Raw genomic sequence first — 13589 nt, forward strand, 5'->3', positions numbered from 1 at the left:
CTGCGACTCAGGCCGAAGCCTGGCATCCTACCTGCACTGCCGCAGAAGACCCGATCAAAGCCGCATTCGGCTCTGATTGGGTCTTCGTGTAAAAAACCCAGAAGTGATGTCATGACATCACTTCCGGGTACTCGGCGCCAAATTAAAAAAAATGACTGCATTCAAAACAGCCAAACTTGATATTTTGAATGCTTTTAAGTGCAGAGGATGGCTTTGGGGTCTTTTAGACCCCCAGATCTCTCCACAAGAGTACCTGTGAAAAAAAAAAAAATGTTTTTAAATGTCCGAAAATATCGGCCAATATCAGCCGATACCGATATCCGATGACCAAAATATCGGTATCGGCATTAAAAAAATGATATCCCGTGAATACACCCCACATGGATAAATACATACCTTTTTGCCTCAATCTAGCAATATTCATTGTGTGCCCCTGCTCTGAGAAACACAGTCCATTGTCAAAAAAGCTCTCCCCGGTCCTCCTTAGTGCGCATGTGCACTACAATCCCATTCTATACTATGGGGATCTCTACTACATTCTAGGGTCTTCAAAACAAAAGGTGTAGAAAGTCTTATGGTTAATTTTCTTTAAAAATCAAACACACTCTGAGAAGGAAAGCCTGTTTCCTGCCAGCATGCTGCATATTAGGACTAGTGATTGACCGACATCGTTTTTTTAATGCCGATACCGATATTTTGATCAACGGATATCAGCCGATATTTTTGGACATTTAAAAAAAATTATTATTTTTTTTTACAGGTACTGTTGTGGAGGGATCTGGGGGTCTAAAAGACCCCCAAACCTCTCCTCTGCACCTAAAAGCATTCAAAACAGTTGAACATTCAAAAGTTTGGCTGGGTTTTTTACATGGAGACCCCGATCAGAGCCGAATGCGGCTTTGATCGGGTCCTCTCTTCGGCAGCCAAGCAGGCTGGTTGCCTGGGTCTCCCGATGGGATGTGAGACCCGGACGAGCAGCAGAAGGCGGCGGGAGGGGGGGCGTCCCCTCCCACTCCTTGTAATGACAGCCGAGCGACTTCTCAGCCGCATCGGTTGTCATTACAAGACAGCCGACCATCGGCTATGGACGCCGGTACCGGGGTAATGCCTCTAGTAACTTCAGGGGCCGATTCCGATATATCGGGGAAAGTGCATATCGGTGTTGCCGATAATCGGTCGATCCCTTATTAGGACCCTTGCTCTGTGTGGAAGCAGTGATCTCTCTGCAAAGGTTCGATACATTCACTGCATGTAATCACTAAAGCCTCACACTACCTGCAGTTTGGAGAGCTCTCAGCCAAAGGGGCCTGGAGTATTCTGAGGGGGGGGGGGATGCGCCCCCGTCAGAACACAACAGCTCAGTAAGAGAGATTGCTGTACTAACGTTGGATTGTTAGTACAGTAGCTCCGGCCAGAGTGGACAGTTTTTTCTTTTCTTTCAACCCGCTGGGCTGCACGGAAGAAAACTCATAGTGTGTACCAGGCTTTAGGATCTGGAATCTTTTAATATACTTTAAACAGTACAATATATAAATACAATTTAATAAGCTATCAGGAATAAGCTGTCATCATTGTACTACAAAAAAAGTACAGCAAATTAAAATTCTGAAATAGGGAAGCTGCAACCACCAACTTGTTTTTGAAGGTCAAAGCTGCAAAGCTGTTCTTAAATACTGGCTTAAATACTTGGGGAGTCTCTAACTTTTAAAAAGCATATGCATGTCTGGTAATGGGACACCTAATATGCACATGCCTGTTGGTGGGTCAGTAAATCACTAGACAGTGGAAGAAGGATAAAGGTGACAGAAGTCAGCAATAGCAACTCCCTAATTTTTATCTTGGCAGAAAAGGTATTTTCCACAGGACACCCACTACTACATTACTGTAGTCAGCCAAAAAACCCTCCTATGTGTGCCTCTCTGAAGCTGGTTTCATTTTGTTACTGAACCTGACATGGGTTTCTGATCATTTAACAAGGAAATGCTGCATTATTCAACAAAAATCTGACAAAATATATTCACAAAAATACTGCAATTAACAAAAATATTCTTGCTTTCAATGTCATTTTGAACGTTGTATAAAACAGCAATGTTCTTTCCGTGCTAATTTATAACACAAACAATTATTTTCTCATTTCATTAAACCTGGTACCAAATCTGTATATAGATTCTGTCATAAAAAGGTGGATCACAGGGTAGATTATTATGGTTTGAACCAAACAAAACATTTTTAAATGTTTGAAAAATGTTTTTTTTTCCCAAATGAAAGTGTTTGCTGCATTTGTAATGAAACTAGATGAGGATACTCTGTATCACTACGCACTGGCCAGTCCTAGAAAAGCATACTGAATCAAACTAAGAAAATACAGAGTGAACCATATGGCCATGGAAGACTTGCACTGCCTCCATTTTCTCTCAGACAAAGAGGGGATTGATAGTTGAAGGGAAAGAGAAAAAAAAAACAACTTTCCGGCTGATGAAGCTGTTGTCTGGATGCAATGATCCCACATCTCAAGGCTTTATTCCAGGCTCCGACTGAGACGTGATATGTCATATGATTAGCATCTTTCATATTTACAAGGGTAATAGAAGCTGCTAGGCTATAGAAAAAGGCGAGAGAAAGCAGGGGCATATGCTAAAATGGATTTAGCATTTGAAAGAGAGAAAAGAGATTGGATAAATACACTTAAATGAGGATTTAGTTTTACTCCTGTTGAGCTCTAATGGATTGTTGATTGAGATTTTAAGAAACTACCCTAAGGTGTCAGCACTAATTTAAATTGGAGAATTCAATGCTCCTTAGGTTTGGTTTTTATTAAATTTTAAGTAATTAGCTTAGATGTGAACATGACATACTTCCTCTGATAACATCAAAACAGTTTCTTTTTTTCAGATCACAATTTTTTTTCTTTTAAAAGGGGGGTGTATTATCATGAAATTAGCATTTGAAGATGTAATATGCATGTTATTAAAAAAAACATGCAGATTACTGATAATAGAAAATAAGAATATCAAGGCAAAATAAAAATAAAGATTTTATACATACGACACACATACATATACGGAAGTTTTAATCAGCCATTGCATAAAAGAAACAGAGAGCACAACAATGAATAAAGAATACACTATCGCCACCTAGTGTATTCTATGTAATACATTTATTATAACAATTCTATTTACATAAAATAAAATACTGTATGTATATACATTTACATACACACAAAAATTACATACAGTCAGGACAGAATAAATTAAATATTGCAGAACATTTCATTAACAATTTGCTGAAATAATTGGATGTAACAATTAGCTCAAGGTACAATTCTGTAATTACAATATAGAAATTATTATTGCTGCATTTTCTATGTGGACAGCATAGTCTAAGGTAAAACCTTTCTAAAACACATATGTTGTGACCTCACCAGTGTGGTCTCCTTACTAAAGGGACATGAATTTCTCAAAGCAACATCTGTACACAAGGCCTGTATACGAATCTGTTAGTCAATGCAGCATTCAGATGCCATGCAGGTAGGTGAACTAAAGTCCTTTCTCTTTTTTTCCAAGACCAAGCATGGGATGGCATAACCATCTATGGGGGTGATGTGAATGGAGGCAGTAAAACTGCCTTGAAACAACAGAAGACACATTAAAACGTGAGCTAGAAGTGTATGTAATGGTTTAATAAAAGTCTTCATTTCTTTTCACAGATTGGAGACAGGCTCAATTAATTAGGCTATAAACCATCTGTTATTTACCATAATGATCAATATTATCAACCATTTGACTTATGTTCAGCTATCAGTGCCCTCATTATGACAATTAACGATGATTTAGATTAGTGAATTGAGCCTTGTGTGTATGAAGGAGGTAGAGAAAATATAATAATAAAATCTGTTAATCTTGAATATTGCACATGATAAATCAGTTCCTGAATTGCAAATAGAATTAAAACCATTTGAAAGAAACTCTCCTGTTTGGCAATTCCTCAGGTGGATAAAGAAGCTTTAACCTGTAATTAACAGATATGAAAAGATTAGTGCTTTCATAGCATCACATTAAATGCAAAGGAAGAAATTGAGTTACTAATCAAAAGTGCATTTTCTAACTTAATTGACTGAAGCTAAAACTTCAATGATATCTGAATCATGAAGGTAACATATTTTGGCAGGGAAAAGTAACACTAATAAAAAATAATACTAATACCCCTGCCACCATTAGACATAGCTAAGCTCTATACTATGTCCAAGCAAAAATATGCTATTGTGTGAGCTTTTGTAATAAGTACAGCAAAGGCACTTCTACAAAACAAGTAGGCATAGATTGATAAATTAGACTTTTATTACAAATAAAAATAATCAACATATCCAAGTGCTACACGAGCCATTTTATAATTTAGTATTATTAGCATCTGCATTAAGCCAATCATTTCTGTAACTACCACAAAAGCAGTATTTTGGTGCTTACCGTAAAATCTATTTCTTAGATTTAATTGCGGGACACGGCTATCAGTTATTCGGAGTCAGTTGGGCTATAATGCCCCTTACAAGAGTATTTGGACACTGGCAAATTAAAAAGCTGTTGTATAGCCAGGTTTCTACAGAAATCCCACTCTCAGCAGGCGTCAGTTTTGTAGAAAAGCAGTACTTAGGAGTAAACCACAAAGACAGAATGAGAGGACCGGTTTCACCTTATGAACTCTAAGAAACGGATTTTGCAAGTACAAAAAAAATGGATTTTTGACTTACCGTAAAATCCTTTTCTCTTAGGTTCATTGACGGACGCAGTTCTCTCAATAGGTAATACCGTCCCCTACAGGAGTAGGACACTAGGCAGAAAGAATTTCTGGCTACGCCTATGGGTAGTCCCTGGGGGTATACCCTCTCTCCTTCTGCATAGGATGTCAGTTTAGTATCAAAGCAGTGTCAGAGAAAAACACAGCAACCCACTCAAGAATTAGAGGGGTGGCTACTGTGTCCGTCAATGAACCTAAGAGAAAAGGATTTTACGGTAAGTCAAAAATCCAGTTTTCTCTATCGTTCGTTGACGGACGCAGTCCTCTGATGATATCAGTAGGGACGTCCCAAAGCAGTACCAAAATGAGGGGTGGAAACAGCAAAACAAAGAAACAGTCCCTAAGGCCAACATGGCCAACATGGCCAACCAGGCAACACAGGACATCAGAACAACCAGATGAGGTCCACTTGAAAACAACAGAAAAAAACACCCTCAAGGAAGGCCAAGGGGCCCCCTAAACCGCAGCCTGCAAAACCTTGCGGCCAAAGGAGGCATCCGCAGATGGTATCACATCCACCTTATAAAATTTTGTAAAGAGCCGGCCACATTCATGCGGCTGCGGCGTTCGCATGTAATATCGGAGCGCACTGCTCCTTCATTACATGCGATCGGCTGTGCGGTGCGAGTTTAGCCATACACTTTGTATGGCTAAATTCGCACCGCACCCGCAGCAAACACGCACAGGACCCTTTTTTGCAGCCGCATCACACTTGTGCGATCCGATCCTGTGCGAACTGCAAGATGGCACTGCGATATGCGATCAAACTGGGGTTGTCGTTAAGATTACATTGACACCCCCAGCGTATCGCATATGGCAGTGTGAACTGCCGGGGGTGCGTTTGCGATGCGGGAACAGGCTGCAAATTCGCAGCCTTCCCGCATCGCATAAGTGTGAACCGGGGCTAAAGGTGTGAACAGACGACCAGGTCACCGCCTTGCACACCTGAAGCACAGATGCGTGATGGCGAAAAGCCCAGGAAGCACTTAGCACCCGAGTAGAGTGTGCCTTGACAGGGAAAGGTGGAACCTGACCCTTAATGGAATAAGCCTGCACCACTGTCTGTCTGATCAATCTGGAAAAAGTCGCAGCAGATGCAGGCAGCCCTTTCTTCGGGCCACCCGTGAGCACAAAGATTAAGTCAGACCTGCAGAAAGACTCGGTAGACGCCAAATACACCCTGATCGCCCGAACAACATCCAGTGTATGCAGAGCAAATTCCTTAGGATGTTTAGGCTTAGAGCACAAAGATGTCCTCATTCAGGTGAAAACTGGAAACCACCTTTGGCAGGAAAGACGGGTCCGGCCGAAGTACCACCTTGTCCTTGTGAACCACCAGATAGGGAGTACGACAGGACAGCGCCGCCAGTTCCTACACACTTCCCGCAGAAGTGATAGCCACCAAGAAGGCCATCTTCTGAGACAAGGTAGGTAGGGGGACCTCCCGAATATTCTCAAAGGGAGGCCTCTGGAGAACCGACAGCACCAAATTAAGATCCCATGGCAGCAGCAGAGGTCGCACCGGAGGTACCAAGTGTCGCACCCCCTGGATGAAACTATGCACCAGGGAATGGGCGGCCAATCGCCTCTGGAAGAAAATAGTCAAGGACGAGACCTGACCCTTGATAGTACTCAAGGCCAACTTTTGGTCAACTCCCCTTTGAAGGAAAGCCAAGATCCGAGCCACCAAATAGGTGCAAGAGTGGGTCCCAAGGGACTCACACCAAGCAATGTACGACTTCCAAGTATGATGATAAATCTTCCTGGAAGTCCCCTTCCTCACTTTCAGCATGGGAATCACTGAAGCAGATAAACCCCTGTCCTTCAGCAACTGGCTTTCAACAGCCAAGCCGTTAAAGCCAGCGACTGTAAAGCGGGATGTAAAGGTGTGTGTAATTCTCGCGCTGTCAAGTAAAAGTATCAAAAAAACCTTTAATGCCGCAGGTACTATTGTTGTGAACCACACAATACTAATAAATAGCCTCCCCCCCTTGTATATGTAAAGCAGGATGGAAGATTGGCTCCTGAGACAGCAGATCCTCCCTGAGAGGGAGTCTCCACGGGGTGTATGCAACAAGCCTGACCAGGTCGGCGTACCATGCGCGACAAGGCCAGTCCGGAGCCACAAGAATGACCAGAATCCCTTCCACCCTATCCTGCGAAAAAGTCTTGGCAGCAACTTGAGAGAAGGAAAAGCATACATCAGCCGGTACTGGCCCCAGGGGGGCCACCAGCACGCCTGCGGCGTCTGCCAGAGGGTCCCGGGAGCAGGCCACAAACCTCTGTACCTTCCTGTTGATTCGAGACGCCAACAGATCCACGTCCGGAGTGCCCCATCGAAGGCACAACTGCTGAAACACCTCCTGATGCAGGAACCACTCCCCTGCATCCAAGGCCTGGTGGCTGAGGAAATCTGCCAATTTTCCACTCCTGGAATGTGGACCGTGGAGAGAGCTGGAACATGGTGCTCCACCCAACGTAGAATGTCTGCCACTTCCAGGGTCGAAAGGACACTCTTGGTGCCCCCCTGGTGATTGACGTAAACCACAGCCGTGGCATTGTCCGATTGAATGCGCACTGGACAACCCTCCAGACCAGGGGTGGGCAAACTTTTTGACTTGAGGGCCGCAATGGGTTCATATATTGGACCCGGGTGCCAGATCAAGAGTAGATGGCATAAAACGCTGTAAAAAATTGCGTGACTTTGAGGTCACAAAAGTGTGAAAGGGGCCTTCAGTAGTTAAGGTATAGTGTTCCCCCTTTCAATGCAGAGTGACCAGCGTGCCCCCTTTCAATGCAGTGACCAGCGTGCCCCCTTTCAATGCAGAGAGACCAGCGTGCCCCCTTTCAATGCAGAGTGAGCAGCGTGCCCTCTTTCAATACAGTGACCAGCGTGCCCCCTTTCAATGCAGACACCAGCGTGCCCCCTTTCAATGCACAGTGACCAGCGTGCCCCCTTTCAATGCACAGTGACCAGTGTGCCCTCTTTCAATGCACAGTGACCAGCGTGCCCTCTTTCAATGCACAGTGACCAACGTGCCCCCTTTCAATGCACAGTGACCAACGTGCCCCCTTTCAATGCACAGTGACCAACGTGCCCCCTTTCAATGCACACTGACCAGCAGGCCCCCTTTCAATGCACAGTGACCAGCGTGCCCCCTTCAATGCAGAGACCATCGTGCGTGTCCCCTTTCAATGCAGAGACCATCGTGCGTGCCCCCTTTCAATGCAGAGACCATCGTGCGTGCCCCCTTTCAATGCAGAGACCAGCGTGCGTGCCCCCTTCAATGCAGAGACCATCGTGCGTGCCCCCTTTCAATGCAGAGACCAGCGTGCGTGCCCCCTTCAATGCAGAGACCCTCGTGCGTGCCCCCTTTCAATGCAGAGACCAGCGTGCATGCCCCCTTCAATGCAGAGACCAGCGTGCGTGCCCACTTCAATGCAGAGACCAGCGTGCGTGCCCCCCTCCAATGCAGAGACCAGCGTGCCCCCTTCAATGCAGAGACTAGCGTGTGTGCCCCCCTTCAATGCAGAGACCAGCGTGCGTGCCCCCTTTCAATGCAGAGACCAGCGTGCGTGCCCCCTTTCAATGCAGAAACCATCGTGCGTGCCCCCTTTCAATGCAGAGACCAGCCTGCGTGCCCCCTTCAATGCAGAGACCAGCGTGCATGCCCCCTTCAATGCAGAGACCAGCGTGCGTGCCCCCTTTCAATGCAGAGACCAGCATGCGTGCCCCCTTCAATGCAGAGACCAGCGTGCGTGCCCCCTTCAATGCAGAGACCAGCGTGCGTGCCCCTTCAATGCAGAGACCAACGTGCTTGCCCCCTTCGATGCAGAGACTAGCGTGCGTGCCCCCTTCAATGCAGAGACCAGCGTGCGTGCCCCCTTCAATGCAGAGACCAGCGTGCGTGCCCCCTGCAATGCAGAGACCAGCGTGCGTGCCCCCTGCAATGCAGAGACCAGCGTGCGTGCCCCCTTCAATGCAGAGACCAGCGTGCGTGCCCCCTTCAATGCAGAGTGCCCCCCCCCCGAGACCAGAGCACTTACCTGCAGCAGCAGCGGCGGCGGCTTCTCCTCAGTCCCCTGGCGTCTCCTCCCGCCTCCTCCTCGTCCAATGGCATGGGGTTTGCCTTGCAGCCAATCAGGAAGCGGGTATTAGACCCGCTTCCTGATTGGCCAGCAGGAGGATCCGTGTGACAATAGCGAATTTTCATTCTCTATTGTCACACAATGGGTGGGCTCGGGGCGCACTGCTCTGTGCCCCGGGTCCACCCTTTGCTGAAGCCTAGGACCGGCCGCCACTGTTAGCTAGCACTATGCGGGCCAGATTAAAAGGTCCGCCGGGCTGTAGTTTGCCCATTCCTGCTCCAGAAGGTCGGTCCAGTGGGTCAGGCAAAGCCCAATCGCCCTCAGCTCCAGGACATTGATCGGCAACCGAGATTCCTTCAGGGACCAGACACCCTGAGCCGAGTCCTGATTGAGGACTGCCCCCCCCCCCCACCCGGACTGACTCGCATCCGTGGTTCACCAGTATATAGGGAGAAAGGATTTCCCCGACTGAAGAATCGGGGACGGCAGCCACCAGACTAGGGACTCTCTGGTCCTGTGGCTTAACCGAATCAGAGAATCCAGAGAATTCGGGTGTTTGTTCCACTTGAGAAGAATTTCCTTTTGAAGAACACTTGTGTGGAACTGAGCGCATGGCACCGCCTCGAAGAAGGACACCATCAGTCCCAGTACTCTCAGTACAGGTCAGAAGGGATGGCCGGTCATTGGACATCAACAAACGAACCACTGACTGGATCTTCTGGAATTTTTCCAGAGGAAGAAACACCCTAGCAGAGGACGAGTCCACGGTCAGGCCCAGATAGACCAGTCTCATGGAAGAGGTCAGAGGCGACTTTTGAAGGTTCACGAACCAACCGAACTCCTCCAGCGTATTCATGCGGACCCCCAAGTTTTCCGCCAGCAACGCGGGGGACTCCACACGGAGAATCAGATCGTCCAGGTAACCCAGGACCGATATCCCCCGCTGTCGCAACAGCGCCAGGACCGAGGCCAACACCTTTGTGAAGACCCGAGGAGCGGAGGCGAAACCAAAGGGTAACACCACAAACGGATAGTGATCCTCTCCCACGGCAAAACAGAGAAACCGTTGGTGAGCAGCACAGATTGGAATGTGAAGGTAGGCATCCTTGATGTCTATTAAGGCCAGGAAGTCCCCCGGATGTAGGGAGGCCACCACCGTGCGAATAGTTTCCATCTTGAACTTTTGAGCGCGCATGAACACATTCAGTGCCTTTAGGTCCAGGATCGGCCACACCTTGCCCTCCTTCTTTGGAACCGTGAACAGGTTGGAATAAAACCTTTGAAAGCGTGCCGCGTGCCGAAAAGACACTCCTTGCTGTAGCAAATCCTGCACTGAGCGATGCGGGGATAGGTTGACATTGGAAGGGAAAAACATGACCGGAGGAATGAGATCTTGTATCGGGACTGCACAACCTCCCGGACCCATTTGTCTGGGATCTGGGCGAGCCACAAGTCCGAGAACCGGCAAAGGCGTAACCCCCCCCACCCCATTCAAGGGTGAGGGCACACCTTCAGGCTGATGGGACCTTGTCCTCAGGTCTGGCGGAACTGGACTTCTGTTTCCCAGACCAGGGACGCTTGGAAGCACCCGAGGGAGCATTGAAAAAGCTTAGCCTTATCGGCTGCCCCCAAGGGACGAGAATACTTTCTGTGAGCCGAAAAGCACGGACCCCACCTACGGCGAGAGTTCCTACCCCTGGAAGCCTGCAGGAGAAAGGTACTCTTACCCCCCGTAACACCTTTAATAATGTCGTCCAGGGTAGCCCCAGACGGCCCCTCTGAAAGGGGAGTTCCATCAAGGCCTTCTTGGAAGCCTGATCCGCAGACCAACACTTCAGCCAGAGCATACGCCTCGTGACCACCACCGAAAACGACAGACGACCCAAAAGGAAAGCAATGTCCAGCGCATCATCGCAAGCATACTGCAGCGCCTGCACCATCTGGTCCAAAAGTTCCCCAAATTCAGGAGGGACAGGCTGGCCCTCCATGTCACGGCGTAGCAGCTTTGCCCATTCAGTCACCATTTGGGTGACAAGGGCCGAAGCAAAGGCAGGCCGTAGTGCAGTCTCTGCCATAGCGTACATGTTGCGGGCCACAGCCTCCGCCTTTCTATCCTCTGGGTCCTTAAAGGACGGGGAATCTTCTACTGGAATCACGGTAGCCTTGTTAAGTCTGGAGACTGGGGATCCACCTTAGGTGGCACCGACCACTTCTTTACCAGAGATTTCTCAAAAGGGTAGAGTCTGTTAAACCGCCTAGACACCCCGGGAGAACGTGTCCACCGCTTCCATTCTTTGGTGAGCAGGCCAGCAAAATAAGTGGGGAAGGGAAAAGACTTTTCCACCCATGGAGGCTTATGGGTGCCGAAGGCAACCCACGCTCCAGGAGCGACGACAGCCGCATCCTCCAATTTTAGGGTTTTGCGCACTGAAACAACCAGTGCGTCCACCCGCGCCTTATCCTGCGCATCAGAAGAGGCAAAAAGCTCATCCTTACTATCAGGAGGAGGCACGGCGCAGGGTACCTGACCCAGCCGGGGTACCCGCATCTGCGGTGGCTGGGTCAGACTCAGAGTCCGAGAAATCAGAGGAGGCAGGGGTAGGAGGGGGTTGTTTCTGCGCACCCCGCCCTCTAAAGGCCACCTCCACCCGGGACACAAAAGCTTCCAGGACCGCTGAAATCGCATCAGTGGACAGTTGCGACCTGGAGGCCCCTGCGGCCTCCGTGAGGGGATCAGGTGGGGACACATGGTCTGAAGGGTCCATGTTGCACTAATAGGACCCGCCAGCAAACTTTGAGACAAATTACATAATTTTTTCTTTTTTTTACATGAAAAGGGAACGTCCCCACAGAGCTACAGCGCCCCCCCCCTCCCGGAGGTCAGTCCCGCGCTACGGACCCCCGCAGAAAGAGAGAGAATGAGCTCTCACTGTCCTTGGAATGCAGCAATCTTCAGGACGTCTGTACATGTCAACGGTGGCTCATGAAAAGAAATCGGAGCCTAGGAAGCTTCCCGGGCTGAAGAGAGGGGCTCCTCCCCCAAAAAACGCCCCCAGGCACACCCACAGGGCTTCCCAGCAAATAATCCACTGCAAAATGGCCAAAAACCACCCCCCAAAATGGCCCCCATTGCATGACAAGGCTACAACAAAATGGCGGCCAGCGCGGCAATAGCACCCCCCAGGGAGACCCCCCTGCCAGCCCTACTACCTTATCCAGCCCTGGAGGGCCCGACCGAGGCCCTCCTGCACCATCGACTGGGCGCCGTGAACGGTGCACCCCCCGGCCACCCATACGGCCTGCACACCAGGTCCCAGCCTCAGGTAGGCCCAAAACAGCCCCCACGTGGGAGGGGGGGGGGTAAGGAGGGGGGTCACAACAGGACAGAGGGAAACCCAGGAGTGTGAGGGTCTGACCATCCCGTGTCCACCCCAAAATCCGCCAGGGAAGGGGGGGGGAGGGACGTTTACTCACCATACCGGGAACACAGGCAGGCGACATTTCGTGACAGGACCCCACGCCACCGGAGTAGGGGGGCTGTCAGCCAAATAGGGATGCTACGACATAAGCCTAGACCCTGTTGTGTGCGTCCTGGCGAAATGTTTAACTCAGGGGCCAGTCCCCGTCCAATGGGACTATGTCGCGGCCGACCCAGCGCAGAGCTAAGTCCTGCACGTGCTCGTTGGCCAGACTGGGGTGACCACTGGATATGGGGGTCCAGTCTGTCGCCCAGCCCGGCATAATTGCTTGAAGATCTCACAGGAAAATCATTCCGGAGAAAAAAAGACAATGATCGGTTCGAGAAATACTGTTTTTATGATCGCTCATTATAAGACAGGATTCAGTTATTCTGAGATAAGTGGGATGTCCAAAAGCTGTCCAACTAAGCGTCAGAAATTGAGTCTTGGAAGGCACCTGGTTCAGATGGTTTGCCTCTGGAGATATATTGTAGATATCTGGATATTCTTACCCCTATCCTGCCACAGATATATTCTGAAGCTTTCAGGGATTGGAGGCTTCCTTCATCGATGTATTCAGCCAAAGTGATTCTCGTGCCGAAACTGGATAAGGACCTGACTTGTTGTGCCTCATATCGCCCAATCTCCCAATTAAACTTAGATTACAAAATTCTAACGAAAATCTTGGCCAAGCGACTTAATCAAGTAATCCTCACTATTATTCACCCAGACCAAACTGGCTTTATGCCAGGAAAGTCCATCTCTATTAATATCCGTAGAACACAAATATTTTTAAAACTTAAAGAGTTTTTCCCGGAATCCTGCGCCCTGGCTTCCTTGGATACTGCCAAGGCCTTTGATTGGATAGAATGGCCGTTTCTTATGGCCGCAGTGCGTTCTTTTGGCTCTGGGATTAAATTTAAAAAATGGGTTTCTATCCTTTATAAGGACCCCACCTCCCACATTTTGGTCAATGGTTTACTGTCCCAATCTATACAACTCCACAGGGGTACCAGGCAGGGGTGTCCTTTATCCCCATTATTATTTGCGGTGGCTATTGAGACCCTGGCACTGAGATTTTCGCAGTCTCCTCTCCTAAAAGGCATCACCATGGGCGATAGAACTGATATTATAGGTCTTTATGCAGGTGATCTTATTCTGTATTTGTGAGAAACCTCCACCTCACTGGGTGCAGCGATGCAAATAATTGATGGTTTTGGCACATACTCTGGTCTTAAAATGAATTGGCAG

At 48.5% G+C, this 13589-nt stretch overlaps 1 protein-coding gene across 1 annotated transcript in view; it reads right to left on the minus strand.

Moving 5' to 3' along the window:
• Positions 1 to 3572: 3572 nt before the first annotated feature.
• Positions 3573 to 13589, minus strand: part of ZGRF1 (zinc finger GRF-type containing 1) — a 212633-nt gene continuing 202616 nt past the window's right edge. Inside the window, exon 28 of the mRNA XM_082254282.1 lies at positions 3573 to 4008. Coding sequence (XP_082110408.1) covers positions 3985 to 4008 — 24 coding nt within the window. The 3' untranslated portion in view covers positions 3573 to 3984. The remainder of the gene's footprint in view (positions 4009 to 13589) is intronic.

The sequence above is a fragment of the Pelophylax lessonae genome (genome assembly GCF_965119305.1).
Source record: "Pelophylax lessonae genome assembly, chromosome: 1".
Lineage (NCBI taxonomy): Eukaryota > Metazoa > Chordata > Amphibia > Anura > Ranidae > Pelophylax > Pelophylax lessonae.